We start from the raw sequence: 20,229 nt of genomic DNA, 5'->3' as shown, positions 1-20,229 counted from the left end.
GACCTAACAGTTAATTAGTGATCATCAATATGAATTCCACCAGCTACAGCTAACTTCCTTACTAATCTAATGCACCTTTGGAGAAATCCGTGTTATCACTCTCGATATTTCAAAGGCATTCGATCATATCTAGCACTGAGGCCTCCTGAAGAGGCTACCATCTTATGGCCTCCCATTCACTGTGATTGGATTGCCAGCTTCCTCACTGGTCATTCACTGTGTGTCATGATGAATATTTCCTCTCATCAAATTTCTCTATCAATGCTAGATTACCCCATGGTTCTGTACTCTCACTCACACTATTCCTCCTTTACATCAATGATCTTCTCTCTGACTTGAAATTCTATTCACAACTTCACCGATGACAGTACTCTTCACTCCTCTTCCTAATTTGAGAAGCTCTGTAGTAATCTAATGATAGATGCTGCAAGATCTTCTATAATGATAAACACTGATCTCCTCCACATTCTCAAATGGGGTGAAGACAACTCAGTAAATTTCAATGTTAAGAAAACTCAAAAACTCAAGTCTGCCTTACTGCATGCACGAAGTATCCTATATCACTCCCTCTTACTTTTGATAATGTTCAATTTATTTTCAAGATCTGCTTTCTCTTCTTAGGTTGACTGCATCCAGTTTATCCCAGCACAAACATTACATACATAGTATCTTCAGTCTGTAATAAAAGCTTGTTCTTTTCCATTCAAAACATTACTTCTCTTCCTCTCAACTCCTAACACTTTATAAGTTTCAGATCCAACCAGTCTTGGAATATTGTTTATTGTTCCCACATTTGTGATGGCGCACCCATGATTTCCCTAAGAATTGGCTGTGATATTCAGAAGAGGACAATCCCCTTAATAGATTACTCTTTCCTCACAGCCCCCCAAGTCACTTTTCCATAGGCACTCTGTGTCAGCGCTGTGCCTGTTCTACAGGTACTTTCGTGGGAATTGTTCCTCTACTTTCTTCTAGCCATGTGAGAACTAGAGCAGCCACTAGTCAATATTCATACATTGTCCAATTCCAAACATATTGAACAAACTTATCCTCCTTCATTCCATCCATCTCTATTCTTTGGAACAATCTTCCCCATACTGTTTTCCCCATTGAGTATACAACCTCCAATTCTTTAAGGAACATCACTAATCTACCTTTTCTCTTTAATTACCTACCCACACATTTCAATAGGTTTTATAGGCTTTTTTATAGGTCATCATCATCATCAAATTCCTGCCATGTACCCTCAAGGGGTGTACAGGATATGACAGTACTACATGAAAAAATTACATCATTACTAACTTCCTATCTACAATTTTCCTCCAAATCAGTCTGTTACTTGTCAAGACTCCAACATTATCAGATCTTATATTTCTATCGTCTAAGGCACTTTGTACCGTATCAATCCACCTATATCTTGGTCTTCCTCTGGGTCGTTTTCCTGCCAACCTGGCAGAGAACACTTGTTTTGCTAATCTTTCCTCTCCCATTCTATTTAAGTGACCATACCATCTGAGATTAGCTCTGCTAACGCATTCCTGGATGCTGACAATGTCAAGTTCTTTCCTAATATCCTCATTTTTAATATGATATTGCCATTGATGCCATCTGTTCATGCCTCTAATCTTTCTCAGGACTCTCATATCTGCAGTCTCTAGTCTTTGGTCAAGTGTTTTACTTCTGACCCAGCTCTCAGATCCATAAGTTAAAATTGGTTTGAACACAGTCTTGTATACAGCTAATTTAGTGTTCCGACTAATTTCTTTCTTATTCCATATGAATTTATTCAATTGACTTCCCACGATACCAGCTTTGCTGATTCTGTTGTCTATTTCTATATTTAGTTTACCATCTTCAGTAAAAATTGTGCCTAAGTAGCTGAAATGTTTTACTTGTTCCACAGGTTCTCCATTCACAACACAGTTGACATTTTCAATGATTCTGCCTATTTTCATTGTCTTTGTCTTTTTATTGCTGACCTTCATACCATATCTATTACAACAGCTATTCAATTTAGTCAGAGAATCTTGCAGACTTGTAGCGGATTTATTTAGAAGTATAACATCATCCGCATAAAGCAAAGAGCTGACATTAACATCTCCAATTTTGATATCATGTTTAATACCACTTTCCTTCATAATGTGATCCATATAGATAATGAATAACAGAGGGGATAATGTACATCCTTGTCTCACACCAGATTTAACATTAAACCATCTTCCTGTACTTCCTTCAATTCTAACTGCTGACTCACAACTCAAATAAAGACTAAGTATTGCTTGATATAATGCCCCATTAACACCATATAACTGCAGCGTATTGAATAGCTTCTCTCTTGGCACCTTGTCATATGCCTTTTCCAAATCGACAAAACTTAAATACAGATCTTTGTTATATTCCCATGCTTTCTCGACTATTTGTCGTAAAGTGAAGATCTGATCCTGACAGCCTCTATTTGGCCTGAATCCAGCTTGTTCTTCACCAAGCTTTTCTTCCACAATTCTTCTCAACCGTTTCTCAAGTATACTTGCATAGATCTTGCCAGGAACACTCAGTAAGGAAATACCTCTGTAATTCTCACATGCAGTTTTATTTCCCTTTTTATATATGGGTACTATGAGAGCTCTACTCCAATCATCAGGAATTCGTCCCTCTGTCCAGGCTTTCTGAACTATGCAGTGCAGCTACTGTAAGACTCTTATACCACCATACTTCAGCATTTCTGGTCGAATATCATCTACTCCTGCTGCCTTTCCACATTTCAATCCTTTGATGGCTTTTTCTACTTCAAGTATGGATATATATTCCTGACTGCATGCCTGGTCAGTGTTTTTTATCACTGTGCTGTCATCACTGCTTGTTTCATTTAGCAGTTTTTCAAAGTAATTACCCCATACTTCAAGGATATCTTTTTCTCCTGTTTTCATTTCACCTTTATCATCTCTAATTCCTTTTACAGCACTCTTTCCTCCATTCCTAAGCTTCTTCAACAACCTCCAGAATATTTTGCCACCTTCTTGATATTTATTTTCTATATTCTTGCCAAAGTCCTCCCATGACTTTTGTTTAGCTAGTTTTACACACTGTTTAGCTTTCTTACATTTGTCTCTGTATTCTGTAAGAGTAAAAGCTGACTTATTTGCCAGGAACTTTTGATATGCTTTCTTCTTTACCTTCACTGCCTCTTTAACTTCCTGTGTCCACCAGGGAGTTCTGATTTTTTTATCTTTGCACACAACCTCACCACATGCCTCTCTGGCAGAATCAATCAATGTTTCCTTCAGAGTTTGCCACTGATTCTCCAAGGTTTGATTCCTGTTCTCAAACTCTTTCATTTTCTTTTCAATAATATTTCTGTATTTTAGTCTACAGTTTACATCTGAGAGCTGCTCAACTTTTATTCGCTTTAAAACTTTCTTACATGTTATTCTTTTCAATATGAAATTCAATTTTATCCTGCTCAAGACTAAATAGTGATCACTTCCAATTTCAAATCCTCTGTACACTCTGGTGTCCTGCACCAGGGAGAAAACATCACTATCAACAATAACATAGTCAATGAGACTTTTCTTATTCCTAGCCTCTTCTCTCCATGTGAATTTGTGCACATTTTTATGTTGGAACATGGTGTTAGTAATAACCAGTCCATGTCCTGAGCAGAAATCCAACAGATATTTGCCATTATTATTAGCTTTGCTCTTTTCTCCAAATTTTCCCAAAATATTTTTGTATGTCTCACAATCATTTCCTACTCTACTATTTAGATCCCCAACAAGGACCAACTTTTCATTTTTCATTGTGTCAGTTGCTTTTTCTAAAGCCTCAAAAAATTCCTCCACTTCTACCTTAGTAGAACCTTCTGTGGGACCATAGGCACAAATAAGTCTCATTGTCCAGTTCCCCATTTTCATATTTGCCCACATTACTCTACTTGAGACTGACTGCCATTCAAGAAGATTAGCCTCGTATTTTGTGTTGAATACTATGGCTACTCTTTCTTTTCCTTGATTGTTATTGCCTGAATATAACATTTTGTATTTATTGCTCAGAAAGATCTCACCAGTTTTGGTCTTTTTTGTTTCAGTCACCCCTATTATGTCGATCTGGTACTTATCTAATTCCTCAGCTAGCTCCATTTCTTTGCCATTCAGGCTTCTTACGTTGATAGTACCGATCTTTAACTCTGGTGATGTTGAGTTGGGGTTTGTTTTCAGATTTGTTCCAGTAGCTGACTTTTCGCTGTTCGCCCTGGTTCCCTGGCGAAAACAACGGGGGCCTTGTTTAACCGGGCGACGCCCCAGCCGGCATGAAATTTTGTCATGTTGTACCATCATTTTTTATTTTGGTTTAACCAATAAGAATACAATTTGGTCGGCTAAATCCCAAATTGCCAGCCCATCCTCGTTCGTTCAGTATCAAAGTAGATACCCAACAGGGTGCACCACGAGAAGGTGAGGATTGGACATTAGGTCAGAAGCCCTGGTCGGTTCTCTGCATTCCTTTAAAGGCTATGTGGAGGTCTCCTCTCAGTTATACAGCTTTGACCCTTAAGCACCCCCTTTTTTATAGGTTTATAGGTTTTTATAGGTTATAAGTGTTATAGGTTTTATGACCTTTCATATGTGGGGTCATCATAAAAAAAAAACTTTTTTTTTCGACTTTGTTGCTGGTCTGGTTAGCCAAGTGAATAGCACAGCCACTCTCTAATAGGTCATGGGTTTGAATTCCACTGTGGGCATGGATATTTGTAAAGGCTTGGTCTGGACAAGCTTGTCTAGTTCCTTCAGTTTATAAAGCTAGTCTTTTTTTTTTTTTTTAAATCTATATGTGACTTTGGCATTGATGTAACATTGGTAACTTCTGGCTCCCAATGCTGAGACCTCAATAAAGATAAGAAGTGATCTGGGTAGAGACCCTTCCCATAATGATTATGCATTATGGGATACCAAGGCAACTGTTATGAAGTCAACATCCTCCAAGTCGATTCATTATGAAGTTATTTATGCTTCAGCATACGATTAAAACAAGAATAAAATTTCTTGTCAAATATACATTGTAATCAAGCAGAATAACTTTTTTACAAATATGGTGATAACAATAATGATGACAGTCCATGCCCCAAACAGAAATTCAACAGGTATTATTAGTATCATTAGCATTATGTTATTATTAGTTTGTTCTTTTCTCCAAATTTTTGCTAAACATTTCTACATGGCTGCTATTCATTTCCTACTATCTGTTTATATCTGACAAGTGACAAACAGCTTTTCCTTTATGTCAGCTGTTTTCTCTAATGATTTGAAAACTTCCCCCATTTCTTCCTTAGCTGAACCTTCTGGGGTAATTTATTTGAGTGAGATTAAAAACAGTGAGATTCATGACATTTCATTATTCTGTAAGCATTATTTTGTTTTTATTTAAGTAAATACCGAATACAATTGGTTGGCTAAGTCCATCCATACTCATCCAGTATCACAGATGGATATCCAATGGGAATTTCGCCATAAGAAGGTGAGGAGTGGACATTGGGTCAGATCTCAGTGTTCCTCAAAAGCTATGTGGAGGCATTCTCCCAGTTATTTTTGACCCTTAAGTGACTTCACATTCAATTTGTTTGCCAATACAGAACTACATGTAGGCTACCTGTACCAAATGTGAGTAAATAGATTAATACAAACAATTTAAGAAACTTCTCTGAGAAAAACCAAAGATTTGATTCTAGAATCTACAAATTTGATGTAGATTCAGAAGATTTATTTGTTTATTTACATACATCACCCCAAAGTATGAATATACAGTGTTACTTCAAGGTCTCTTTCCATTGATGTAATCAGAATATTTAAGTATTCATCTTAATAATGGCTTTTTATGATCTCAGGATAGAATATATGATCAGAGAGGTCTAGCTGTGGGCTCTTAACTCATCTTAATTATCAGCTAATCTATACTCAGATACTTCAAACCTCAGAAGGAGCTACTGGCTGATCAGAAAGATTAATAAGATAAGTTCACAATATCATTCTGACATGGTGTAATAGAAGAATTACATGGATTACCTCAATGACATACATTCAAAGATATGATTTACCTGAATTAGAAATAGATCTTTGCCATAATTTACCAAATCATAATGAATTCTCATATGAAGTTTATCAGAAGACAGAAACAGGACAGTCCTTGTATGCTATGTTTCATCATCCCTTTTCAAAAACTGGATCACGAAAATAATCAGGGCTTGTGCCATTTCAAGCAATACTGGAAATAGAGAATATGAAATAAAACATAGAGAACATGATGAGTAGTTACAATCCTAGACTGGGCAGCTACTCTCCCATACATAATGAAGATTACAATCAGAATAAGGCAGATCTTAAAGGCTAATAATATCAGTCTCCTTTGGTCCTCTACACATAAGTTCATACTACTTTAGATGGATGAACTTCTTACACTCATTCATAAAAAATAAATATATAAAATTTAATATACATTTAATATTACTTAACATGGGCGAATCAAGCTAGTTGGGAAAAATAAGGCAACAAGGAAAAAATGTGTCCTTGGTTTAGGTTTATCATTTCATACCACAAAAGATAGAGCAATTAACATGCCATACATTTGTTACAAAGGCTACATCCAAAAATTCAAAAATGCAGAAATACACAGTGTAATAAAAACCAAGGTATGATTTTGAACTACATGTGGTTAGCTTTAATTGAAAGGCTCAGCTTAAATGATGTGAAATTATGAAGCACATTATGTGTCCAAATTAATCATGAAGATGACAAAATTCACATTTATACCATGTACAGTTGACTCACTATAGCAAAGACTATTATAACAAACTACTGAAAATGCTCAACCAAAGCCATATTATGTACAATAGAAAACAATATAACAAACTATTTGTGTATCTTAAAACTTTCTTATAGTGAAAATTAATGGTAATTCTAATTAATATTAATTAGATTTTAATGAAATTATTTATATCTTATAATTTCAATTACAGTAATTTACTTCAGCAAGCTGATAATAGTACCACCAAAAATACTGGAATCATTAATTAATTCAAGTGGACATGTACCCTATAATTTTTCTCCAACAATGTAAGCAATCAGAGATATTTCCATATGTGATGTCATGATTTTGAAGGAAATTTTCTGTCCAACAATTTTGATAATGAACACATTTCACCTTGAAGCAAGTTTTTGGGAGTTACAAAATGACATAGGCTGAAAGCTATTTTTTTTTTTTTTTTTTTTTTGAATACCAAACAGTCAATCTAGAATAATCAGGATCTCCATGCTATCCTTAATAAATAAAATATTTAAAAATATACATATATTAATTCATTTCAGTGAGATATAATAAAGCAGTTCTAAATCTTTCTCCTAATTTGTCAAAATGCAATACTTACATCAAGGACCTAATGAATCTGGAAGAATAATATGAAAGACTAATAAATGTGACTTAACATATAAGGAAAGCGAGTGTTAAGATCTAGAAAACAAAGGATAATGACATAAAATAATCGACAATATTAGTATTATTTTTAATTATATAAAAATTCACAAAATATGTTTGCAATAAATATAGGACACTCACAATGAAAGGAATAATGGCAAGCTCTACAGACAGAGTTCCACCAATGTCCATCTTAGAGAAAATTTGGAATTTTGCCAGCGTTGCACTCTCAGTAGTCAAATTTAAGATGTCTGATAAGTGTTTATCTTCATCGTATGGTAGGCTGTATTCAAAGGCAAGATTAGTCAGCAGTGAAGTCCGTACTAAAGGCACTTCTGGCCAACAAGATGTGGAATACATTGTGCTGTCAGTAATTGCATCATCTTGTAAAAATTGAGTGCTGTTCTTATAACTGGCAATAGTTTCATTAGCATTGATATTTTCTTCCATATTCTGCATCTGTATAATCCCTTTATTTGTATCTTTACAACCTATCAAAAAAAAAAAAAAAAAAAAGATTTCTTGCAAGTATATCTTAATGATACTGAGCTGCAAAAGTTTTTTCTCTTACACACTCATGATATACTAGCATGTTATACAAACTTTTTGTTATGTATAATTCAGAAAAGATGATGCTGGCAATACATTCATATATTTATATAATCAAAGGTTCACCCTAAACTTTTTTTTAAATACCTTCTTGGAATTTAAAGTTGAGTAAAAGTGTGGTTAGTAGGGTTGCAAGGACTAGAGTTTTAACTTGGAGAGTGATGTGAATGAATAGAATGAGTTGCCAGAGTTACCTGTTTTTATGTTAATGGGTTCAAGGAGAGGTATGATAGATTGTGTGGATAGTTTGCAGACAGGAGACAGCTCTCCTGTCTGCAAACAGCAGAGCTAGTGTCTCCTGTTTGCACCAGCAAACAGGAAACAGACACCAGCAAACAAGAGAAAGAGGGGATGATATGATTGAGACTTAGAAACTTAAGTGTCATAGAGGATTTAGATCGATGGAATTTTTCATTTTATGGAGGTTGTGGAAAGGACAAGAGAACATCCGTTGAAGCCAAGAATGAATGCCATCAAGAAAGAGATGAGAGCTAGATTTTTCTCTCATATAGTGGTGCATGACTGGAATGAAATGCCGTTGGATGTTGTGTGTGCAAGGATTTTATACAATGGTGTATATTCTGTATTCATTGCCAAGAGTGGATGGGTTATGAAAGTGAGAGAGTGTCATAAATGTTTCATGTGCGAGTCATGTGGAAAGCTGGAAAATGAAGTGACATATATTAATGATATAAGGAAAGATAGTAAAAGTGGTCTGGAGAATGTGGAAGTAGTGAATGCTAGTGTATGAAATATAAATGGGAATGTAAAAGAAGTGACTGAAAGTAATGTGGATAAGGTGACAGTAAGGAGTGGCATCCTTCACAGGACAAAATGGGAATTTGAGCGACTGGAGAAACAATTGTTTTGTGGTAGAGCAGCAGGAGAATGAAAGAAAAAGTGATTGGGGAAAGTACAACAAACTGGAAATAAGGAGATGGTACTTTAAGAGTTTTGATGATAAGAAGTATACTTAATGAGAAAGTGACAAAAGCATGTTTCCCAGGTGCAAAGATCTAGGATGTTAATGAAGCTGTTAGTTTGCAGAAGGGAGGAGGGAATGAAAAGATACACAAATGTCGATTGTTTCAGCAGGAACACATGATTTGAAAGAGGAGAAATGTGCAATGAGAGAGGATATGAAAAAGTTGTTGAAAGAAGTGAAAATGAAGAGTAAGGAAGTTAAGATAGCAAGTCTGCTACCTTGGTATGATTGGGCAAAGTTGAGAAGGACCAGAACTACTAATGAGTCAATGAGAAAGAAGATTGTATAATTTATAGATGTAATGGAGTGAATTTAATGGATGAAAGTACTTATATATGCCTGATGGACTAAATTTGAATGGTTTTGGAGTTAGTTGTTGGGAGAAAGTGTTGTTTAGTGAGAATTTGGAAGTGCAAAACCAGGGAAACTAGAGATACTTGGGGGGGGGGGGGAGATGCAATCAAGCATGTGTCTGGCAACCCCTAGGATAAATGATTGTGTATACAGAAATCATTATGTAATGCTGAATGTGATTATACAGGTTTCAGATTTGAGCATGCTGGAAATGACATTACACAAGAGTAATTGTGGGTCCAATGGTATGTTAAATGCATGTATATGAATGCCAGAAGTACCAGAAATAAGTGAGAGGAGTTTTTGGCATTGGTCAGCAAAACTTGTCCAAAAACTATATCCATCAGTGAGAACTGGTTGACAGAAAATGATATAATTATAGGAATAGAATGTAAAAAGTATTGTATTTTCAGTGAGGAAAGAAGAAGCAGGACAGGAAGTGGGATATTGCTGATGATAGCTGAAGAACTACACCAACAAAATTAGAAGTTAAAGAGAATTTTAGGTCTGGGGAAGATGGTTCACTTGAGGCTGTCTGGTGTGAGATAGAGGCCAATAAGACTAAATATATTGTTGGTTGCTGCTAAAGAATGGGGGGGATCCACAGAAAGAGATGCAGATGTAGATCCAATACATTGTATAGGTAGATTAGCAGAATGTGTGTAGGTCAAACAATTATTATGAGGTATACATCAATTAGGGGGAAACAGAATGGAGGGATTAAGGCAAGATGGAAGTGGAATTTATACAGTTGCTAAGGGATAATTACCAGAAACAGCATGTCTCGGTGAGGATCACGAGTTTGAGAGTCCTGGATCTGGTAATAGCATCTGAAGATATATCCATAACCAATGTATACACTTGATCTCCAATTGGGTAGAGTGATCATGCATGCAGTCTTGTTCTGGGAAGTTGCTAAACATATGGAATTCTGTCAAGATAAGGTTTATGTTAAATATATAAAGTTGTTAATTACGACAAGAGATCAAGTGGGATGGAGAGCCTTCGTTCCAAGATCACCAGGAGTTGAAAATGACCTAGATTGCACATAACAATTATGACAGACTTGGGAGGTATCTTGAAGAGTGCAATGGCTTGAGAAGCTACAAGGAAAGAATGTTAGTAGTGCATTGGAAGTGGTCAGAGATTGTTTGAGTTTTAATTAAGTGGATGAGGAGAAATATAAAGCAAGAGCTGCAAAAAAAGAAAACATTGTTGAAGGAATATAAAGAAAAAAAGGTGATCGGCATATTCATAAGCAGTACAAATGAAAGCATGAAAGGTGATTAGTATCTTAAGAAAGATCAATTCAGATTATGAGAGAAAATTAGCTAAGTAGGCCAAAGTAAATCCAAAACTTTTTTCGTTATATAGCAAGTAAGAGGAAAAATGACTATGGTAGAATGACTAATTAATGCTGATGGTAAGAAGGAAGCCAAGCATGATATGGCTATGTCACATCATGCCAGTAACAAACCCAGGTAAACAAGGTGAGGGTTGAGTGAGAGGATAGCAATCCATCCTCATAAAATAAAATAAAAAAAAAAAAAAAAAAAAAAAGTGCTTTGCTATGGAAACCAGGAACACAGAAAAATCTGACGAAAATGTAATACTAAATGAAGACAAACTGTTGACATCCCCCTAGCAAAAGCTCTTATGAAGAAACCAGGGTATTGAGGAATACAACAAAAAAATTTATACAATACACAAAAACCAAAAGAGACATACAAATTATTTGGAGAAAAAACAAAACAAAAAAAACAATATGAATTGGGTGGTGGATGTGAGGACTATGTCTGAAGCATCAAAAGCAGCCAGTCAAAGAAATGAAAGATTACAAAATCGAAATATTAAGAAATAAGCAAAACAAGATGGAATTGATATGAATTGATAAAGTTGAGTTGGGTGCTTAAGGGTCAAAACTGTATAACTGAGAGGAGACCTCCACATAGCCTTTAAAGGAATGCGGAGAACTGACCAGGGCTTCTGACCTAATGTCCAATCCTCACCTTCTCGTGGTGCACCCTGTTGGGTATCTACTTGGATACTGAACGAACGAGGATGGGCTGGCAATTTGGGATTTAGCCAACCAAATTGTATGCTTATTGACTTAAACCAAAATACTAATGATGGTACAACATGACAAAATTTCATGCTGGCTGAGGTGTCGCCTAGTTAAACAAGTTCCCCGTTGTTTTCGCCAGGGAACCAGGGTGAACAGAGTAAAGTCAGTTACTGGAACAAATCTGAAAACAAACCCCAACTCAACATCACCAGAGTTAAAGATCGGTACTATCAACATATAAAGAAATGGAGCCAGCTGAGGAATTAGATAAGTACCAGATTGACATAATAGGGGTGACTGAAACAAAATTGACAAAAACAGGTGAGATCTTTCTGATCAATAAATACAAAATGTTATATTCAGGCAATGACAATCAAGAAAAAGAAGGAGTAGCCATAGTATTCAACACAAAATACGAGGCTAATCTTCTTGAATGACAGGCAGTCTCAAGTAGAGTGATGCTGGCAAATGTAAGAATGGGGAACTGGACAATGAGACTTATTTGTGCCTATGGTCCCACAGAAGGTTCTACTAAGGTAGAAGTGGAGGAATTTTTGATGCTTTAGCAAAAGCAACTGACACAATGAAAAAGGGAAAGTTGGTCCTTGTTGGGGATCTGAATAGCAGAGTAGGAAATGATTGTCAGACATACAAAAATATTTTGGGAAAATTTGGAGAAAAGAGCAAAGCTAATAATAATGGCAAATACCTGTTGGATTTCTGCTCAGGACATGGACTGGTTATTACTAACACCATGTTCCAACATAAAAATGTGCACAAATTCACATGGAGAAAAGTCTCATTGACTATGTTATTGTTGATAGTGATGTTTTCTCCCTGGTGCAGAACACCAGAGCATACAGAGGATTTGAAACTGGAAGTGATCACTATTTAGTCTTGAGCAGGATAAAATTGAATTTCATATTGAAAAGAATAACATGTAAGAAAGTTTTAAAGTGAATAAAAGTTGAGCAGCTCTCAGATGTGAACTGTAGACTAACATACACAAAGATTATTGAAGAAAAAATGAAAGAGTTTGAGAACAGGAACCAAACCTTGGAGATTCAATGGCAAGCCTTGAAGAAAACCCTGATTGATTCAGCCAGAGAGGCATGTGATGAGGTTGTCTGCAAGGATAGAAAAATCAGGACTCCATGGGGAACACGGGAAGTTAAAGAGGCAGTGAAGGAAAAGAAGAAATCATATCAAAAGTTCCTGGCTAATAAGTTATCTTTTGCTCTTAGAGAATATAGAGACAAATGTAAGAAAGCAAAACACTGTGTAAAACTAGCTAAACAAAAGTCATGAGAGGACTTTGGCAAGAACATAGAAAATAAATATCAAGAAGGTGGTAAGATATTCTGGAGGTTGTTGAAGAAGCTTAGAAATGGAGGAAAGAAGGCTGTAAAAGGAGTTAGAGATGATAAAGGTGACACGAAAACAGGAGAAAAAGATATCCTTGAAGTATGGAGTAATTACTTCGAAAAATTGCTAAATGAAACAAGTAGTGATGACAGCATAATAGTAAAAAATACTCAACAGGATTACAGTCAGGAATACATATCCATACTTGAAGTAGAAAAAGCCATCAACGGCTTGAAATGTGGAAAGGCAGCAGGAGTAGATGATATTCGACCAGAAATGCTGAAGTATGGTGGTATAAAAGTCTTACAGTGGCTGCACTACATAGTTCAGAAAGCCTGGACAGAGGGACGAATTCCCAATGATTGGAGTAGAGCTCAAATAGTGCCCATATATAAAAAGGGAAATAAAACTGAATGTGAGAATTACAGAGTCATGTATCGATCAGATAGTAATACTAAGAATAATACTAGAACAGTCAATAGAATAGCAGTCAAATTTTTATATCAATTTTGTCGATTTCATAAAAGCTTTTGACAGCATTGACAGAAAAGCAATATGGACATTAATGGCATATTATGGTATATCATATAAAATTATCAACATAGTTATAAAACTTCATGAAAAATAAAATACAACTCATACAAAATGGAGAGCTTTCAGTAAAGTTTTAAATTAAAACAGGAGTTTGAGAGCACTGCATTATCTCCCCAACAATATTTCTTATTGTTATAGACTGGGTTATGAGAAATGCCATGAAGAACACACAAGGAATACAGTGGAATTTAATAAACAGCTAGCTAAATGACCTGGATTTTGCAGATAATATATGTTTACTGGCACATATGCAACATATGTAGACAAAAACAATAAAATTCAATGAAGAAGCTGTGACTATTGGATTAAGAATAAATAAAATGAAAACAAAAATTATGAAATAAATAATAAACAAAAAAAAGACTTAGTATGATGGTGAAATTTTAGAAACAGTGGAGAACTTTAATTACCTAGAATGAATAATAAATCAACAGGGAGGAGAAAAGAAAGATATAAAATCTAAGATACAGAGAGCACAGATAATTTTTAACATGTTAGGGAAAATATGGAGATCAAAGCAAATAGGCTTAAACAAAATCAGGTTATTTAATACCAATATCAAATTAATTCTATTATGCCCATCAGAAACATGGGCAACAACAAAAGCAATTAGGGATAAACTGCACAGCTTTGTAAATAAATGATCAAAAAGAATTCTACAAATAAAATGGCCAGAAAAGATATCCAATACAGAGTTATGAGGAAAAAACTAAACAAAAACCAATAATATATGACATCAGAGAAAATGGAGATGGACAGGGCATGTGCTAAGAAAACCTGAAAATGACAAAGTCAACCAAGTATTACAGTGGAACCCACAAGGAAATGGGAAGACTGGTAGAGCAAAGATGAGCTGGCAGAGAGGAGTAGAAGGAGACCTCAGAAACACTGGAAAGATCTGGACAGAGATGAAGAAAGATGCAAAAACAGAGTCAGATGGGGAACCATGATAAAAGTCCTATGCTCCCAATGGAGTGAAGAGGAATAAGATGGCAGAAAGCTGACAGAGAAAAAAAAATGATTTGCAGGTGATGATATGAAAGAAATGCATGCAAAATTGAAGTAGATAAACAGGAGGTGTTCAGCATATAGAAAAATATCAATGAGAATACAGCAGTGAGACTGGATGGCATATCAGCCTGTACTGATATGCCATCCAGAGACATGAATATGTAACAGAAGTTGCATTGTCTCTGATGAAGTTGTTCAGCCTGAGTCTCAGCTCTGGAAGGTTCCAAGGGAGTGGAAAGAGGGTAAGATAGGTCCATTACATAAAAGTGGCTCAAAGACAGAAGTAGCAAACTACAGACCAATTTATATATCAGTTGTGGTTATTAAAGTATTGGAAAAGTTGGCTAAAGGTAAAATCCAACAGTGGGTGGACAGTAATACAATACTCTATAGTGGGCAGCATGTCTTTGTAAAGGATGGGTACTCTTTTGTCCAAGTAAAAAGTCTGTCTTAGTAATTTATTCATATTTTATAATCAAGTGACTGTGGAATTCGATAAAGGAAATGGCTACACCATGATACTGCTGGACTTTGCAAATGACAGAATACCACACAGAAAACAATTACAAAAGTTGGAGCAAATATGGATGGATATGAAGCTTGTAGCTTCATATCCTATGTCTATCTAACTACCCCTATGGATAGGGGTAGATAGCTAGACATAGGCAGATATCTGGTATCTGTCTATCAACTACCCCCCTATGGATAGGAGTAGTTGATAGACAGATACCAGAGAGCAGTATATGGTGGAGTGAAATCTAGAAGAATGAGGGTGACTAGTGGAGTACCTCATCATTCTATACTAGGGTCACTATACTTTAATTTGTATATGAATGATATAGGGCAAGATTTAAGGGGGGGGGATATTCAGTTGTTTGTTGATGCAAAACTGAGGCGGGCAATAGTTAAAATGAGTAGATATCCTGCAGAATGATTTAAATAAATTGGCATTATGGGCAAAGGATAATGATTGTCAATTTAATATTGCAAAATGTAAGGTTGTTATTATTATTATTACACCTTCCATGGAGTCGACAAACTCATCATGGGAAGTTCATTCAGCTGACAACATATTTATTATATAGAATCTTAAAGTCCTTAACACTCCTTGTATTAACAATTAACAACACATTTTGGCAATGCATTCCATTCACTGACAATTCTCCATGTAAAAAATCTACTCCTCACACCCCCCTCTTCACCACACTTTTACATAACTTCCAGGAATGACCTCTGGTTTTCCACTCTCACCTCCTACTCTTTTTATAATCCCCCTCTGGATTAATTTGATAAAATCCTCTCACTAACTTAAATGTCTCTATCATGTCACCTCTCTTCCTCCTATTCACAAAACTCTGCAATCCACATCTCTTTAAACTCTCTCCATAGCCAGCATTGCAAACTCCTGATATTGTCTTAATCACTTGTCTCTGGACCCTCTCCAACATCTCCACATCACATTGAAAACCAGGTGATCAGAGCTGAGCACAATACTCCAAGTGTGGTCTGACCAGTGCCTTATACAGTGGCACAACCACTTCCTTATCCTGCATGTTAGAATACTTCTTATCATAGCAGCACTACGACGTGCAACCTTTGCAACACTAGCAATATGCCCTCTAAACTTCAGTCTACTGTCAACCATCACTCCCAAATCTCAAATCTCATCCACTTCCTGCAGTACGGCACCATCGATATTGTATGCAGCCTTATATTTTTGCACTCCAAAATGGAACGCCTTACACTTATTAATATTAAAACTACAACCTCACTCTTTTGTCCAAATAAAAAGTCTATTCAAATCTTCCTGAAGGGATTCAGCATCAGCAATGCTACTTATAATTCTTCCCAACTTTGTATCATCAGCAAATAACTGAAGGTCCCCCAGTCAGTCCACATGATATATCATTTACAAACAAGTTAAACAGCATGGGCCCAAGAACAGAACCATGGGGAATGCCACTGGTTACCCTTCTTTTTTTGAGATGCTGCTCCAACATACACAACCTGCTGGTATCGTTCAGAGAGCCAATCTCTGATCCATCTAACCAATATACTGTCTATTCCCATCCACCTTTATGCACCTCAGATTGAAAAGGTTGCATATTGTGTATCACACTGACAGTACTGGATTGCAGGAAATTGATGAGGCTAGGGACTTGAGGATAATGGTGGAGAGTGAGTTGAAGTTCAGAGGGCATATTGCAAAAGTTGGTAAAATGGCTCAAAGGATTATGTGGATGTTGAAAAACATGCTAAACAAGTAAAGATAAGGCTATGATTTGGCTGCATCTTGATTACTGTTCACAGATTGTCACCTGGGTTTCTTGGGAATCAGGAAGTGGTGGAGAAGATTCAGGGATGAGGGACAAAGCTGGCGATAGGTCTGCAGAATACTCCCTGTGAGAATAGGTTGAAGGGTGTGGGTTACAAAGTTTAGTTAACAGGCAGAAAAGAAGGGACGTAATAGAAACTTGTAAGATATTAAAGAGATTTTATGAAATTAATGCAAAGGAAGTTTTTCAATATATGACAAATAGAGAAACTGGAGTCATCCATAGAGTTGTGTAAGAGTGTGGTTAGTAAGGATGTGCAGACCAGATTTTTTGCATGGAGAGTGGTAAAAGAATGGAATGAATTTTGATAGGTTTTGTTATATAAAAGTTAGTGGGTCTCCCACGATGAGTCTCCAGACTCCATGGAGATACCATATAATAACAACATTTCAATTCAGAGTTAATAATAATGAACTTACCTAATAATTTCACTTCAATGGAAAAATTTATACTCTGCATATGTAAAGACTCAAGGAGAATATAATTCCAACTATTTTCTGCAGGTATTAACTGAAGGATGCATTCAGTGGTGCATTCAACTGTACTGCAATCAAGAATTTGGCTATTAGTATTATTTTTTGAAGGAAAGGCATAAGGACGGGCCATAACTATAAAGGGACACCTCTTGTCTGAAGAAGTCTGTCCATCCATGTTAGGAATTATGGTAATATTGGTTAACCAGAAGCCTTTTGGAGCAAAGAACCTGAGTTATATAAAATATATATATATATATATAAAAATGTTCATGAAAGTAAGTTCATACAGACTGTAATAAAAAACTTGATATTATGTTATCACACAAAAATATAGTTTATTACCAATGAAGTGCAGAAACAAATCTTTTGGAATTCATCCCACATCAGTGCTCATAAAAGCAACTAGGAATGGTGCAAAATAACAATTAGTTCACTATTTCAGAGCAAGCAATGCATGGCCTGTGTCACAATATGTAGCATGGATGCATTATACATTCTTTATGAAGCACTCTAAGCTTTAGAAAAATTATCAGATTTTCATTATCCTTAAAGTATGTGGTTGCTACTGCTTCTAAATAATTCCGTTTTTAATTTGGTTTTATTATTATTGCATCAGAATGAAGAGACAATAAAGTTCAGATAAGTTTCTCAATGTTCCTTTTAAATATCATGAAAAGTGGAAGGGCTATTCTCTAACCAGGCTGGCAATTCAACATGACCAGTGTGGACTTGTGAGACAGAGTCTCAAACACAAAATATTTAATGATATGGAGGATAAAGTTAAAAGCTAAATACTAAACACACTGTGTATGAAAACTGTTTTCAACAACTGTTAGGCCATCTTAGGCAGAAGAGACATTTGAAGGAGAATAAACACCGACTCTCGGATGTTTTCATCTTCAAGGGTTTGAGTTCAATATTTTTTGATTGGATATTGTATAGTAGCATGACAGCAATCTTAATATTATACTTGGTTGTTAACTAGCAATGAAACTATTAACTATACATATATATTTATTATACATAATATAATGTATAATAAAATAATATGTATAACAATATCTTCTGAATCTGCAGAAGAACCACAGAATGATAGATCTGATTCTGGTCAAAAATTAACCTGGAACATCTTTTGACAATGTACAAGAATCAATATAAAATAAAACAAATAATTCACTGGAATGAAACAACTTATTTCAAAAAAAAAAAAAAAAAAAAACATGAGTGGCTTATTATTTTCTACTAGCAATAATAATAAATGAATCATTAAATGATAAATGCTAAACATTTACATATTTCATTAAAATGGTAATCAGTTTCTGTTAAAGCTCATAGTTTAAACAAAGAAAATTTGCAATCATCTATGAAGAAAATTAAAAAATATACATTGCGAATCAGTTTCACACAATGAAGCATTTGAAATAATGAAAATTTCTAAAAAAAAAAGTATTTTATCAAAATGTTGATAGAGAAAATAAAAAGTATACTATCAGAATATTTAGCACTATCTACTGTATAATTAAAAACTGAGAATTTTCAGACATGGCATTTAATAAAACTTTAAAAAAATAATAATAATATCAACATGTGTGATGTAGATTTATGGTCCTGCTTGTGGCAAAACATGTCCACTAAAACAAAACTTTACAGAAAACTTTTAAATCAAAGCAGTAATATTCAATCATTATCAACAAAGCTTCAAATGTTTCATATAAAGTGTTTTGATAATTTTATTAAAATACAAAATTCAAGACTCTGAAGACAGTTAAATGGATTTTGTTGATTTCATGGACAAACTATATAAACTATATGATGTTCAGGTTTCATTGAGAAATATCTACTGAAAATCTTATTGAATTTTACACAAGACAGTACAAGTGTAATGGTATGGTAAAATGAAGTTTCAGCAAAAATTTTGGGAAAATTTCCAGATGTTTTAATTTGACATTGTCTAAGTGACTGTATTCAATTATCTGTGGATGATGCAATAAAAGATGTAAATCAAGTGAATTACTTTGTTTCTCAATAAATTTTATATTTACTACCATTCATCAAATAAATATTAGAAAGAAGAATACCTAGACCTCAGGGGCAACCTATTGTGCAAAAGTTACAAATGCAGTTTGGAAATCATATCTTGCTTTGTAATTTAACTCCAACTGAAATTGTGAAATGGGAATAGTTAAACATTTGGAAAATGAACTTTTTCCCTCCTTAGACATATTGCTTTAATAAACAATATTCTAATAGATGTCAATACTTTCTTTAGCTTTACAAAAAAGGAATTGTTTCAGTTAAAATTTGACAGATTAATTAGACAAATGATAAAAGTGACAATGTATTAAAAAAACTATGAAAGAGAAGTGAAAGATATTATAGAAATGAAGAAATATAATATACCATTTCAAAGAAGTCAGATTGGAATGTACTATCATCAGCAAAGCTGTGGACAGGATTAGTGCGATTGGGAGGAGTACATTTATGTATATAAGGAATAGGGCAGGTGAAATAACAGCTCTCCAGAACAGCTCTGTTATCAGGAAAACATGAAGAAAGAGAATAGATATTTAAAGATTTTTCATCTTTAAATATAGTGAATGACCTGAGAGAAAACTGGTAATCCAATTACAAAGGGATGCAAGATGCAGACCATAAAAGATCACAACTTGCTGAGGTTTCTCAAATTTTTACACAGCACATGTCTAAAGATCTACTGTGAATTTTGAATGGTGAAATCCATATTGGTGTCACTGATTAGTTGATAGTTCTCCATTACTTCAGACCACACTGAGGTAAGAGCAATAGGTTAATAGTTTGATGACAAACTTTTTTTTTTTTTTTTTGGAATTGGCTGCATACAGGATTGCTTCTGTGGTATAATATAATAGATTATAAAGAATAAGCGTTAGTTCAGGAGCACATTTCTTGAGCACAAGTGGTCAGATACCATCAGTATCAAAAGCTTTTTTTTTT

General features: G+C 35.0%; 1 protein-coding gene across 1 annotated transcript in view; it reads right to left on the bottom strand.

Annotated features, from left to right (window-relative positions):
• The window catches only part of LOC150104223 (transmembrane protein 8B-like), a 167,888-nt gene that overhangs the window by 98,503 nt on the left and 49,156 nt on the right, over positions 1-20,229 (bottom strand). The window contains exons 5-6 of the mRNA XM_090396236.1: positions 17,200-17,483; positions 7,603-7,952 (exon numbers count right to left, since the gene is read on the bottom strand). Coding sequence (XP_090252362.1) covers positions 7,603-7,952; positions 17,200-17,483 — 634 coding nt within the window. The remainder of the gene's footprint in view (positions 1-7,602; positions 7,953-17,199; positions 17,484-20,229) is intronic.

Source organism: Typopeltis vanoorti, chromosome 8 (assembly GCF_054136105.1).
Source record: "Typopeltis vanoorti isolate ZY-2024b chromosome 8, IOZ_Tvanoo_1.0, whole genome shotgun sequence".
NCBI classification, from domain to species: Eukaryota; Metazoa; Arthropoda; class Arachnida; order Uropygi; family Thelyphonidae; genus Typopeltis; species Typopeltis vanoorti.
Note: the sequence above shows the minus strand (reverse complement) of the source record. Positions and strands in the feature narration are given on the sequence as shown.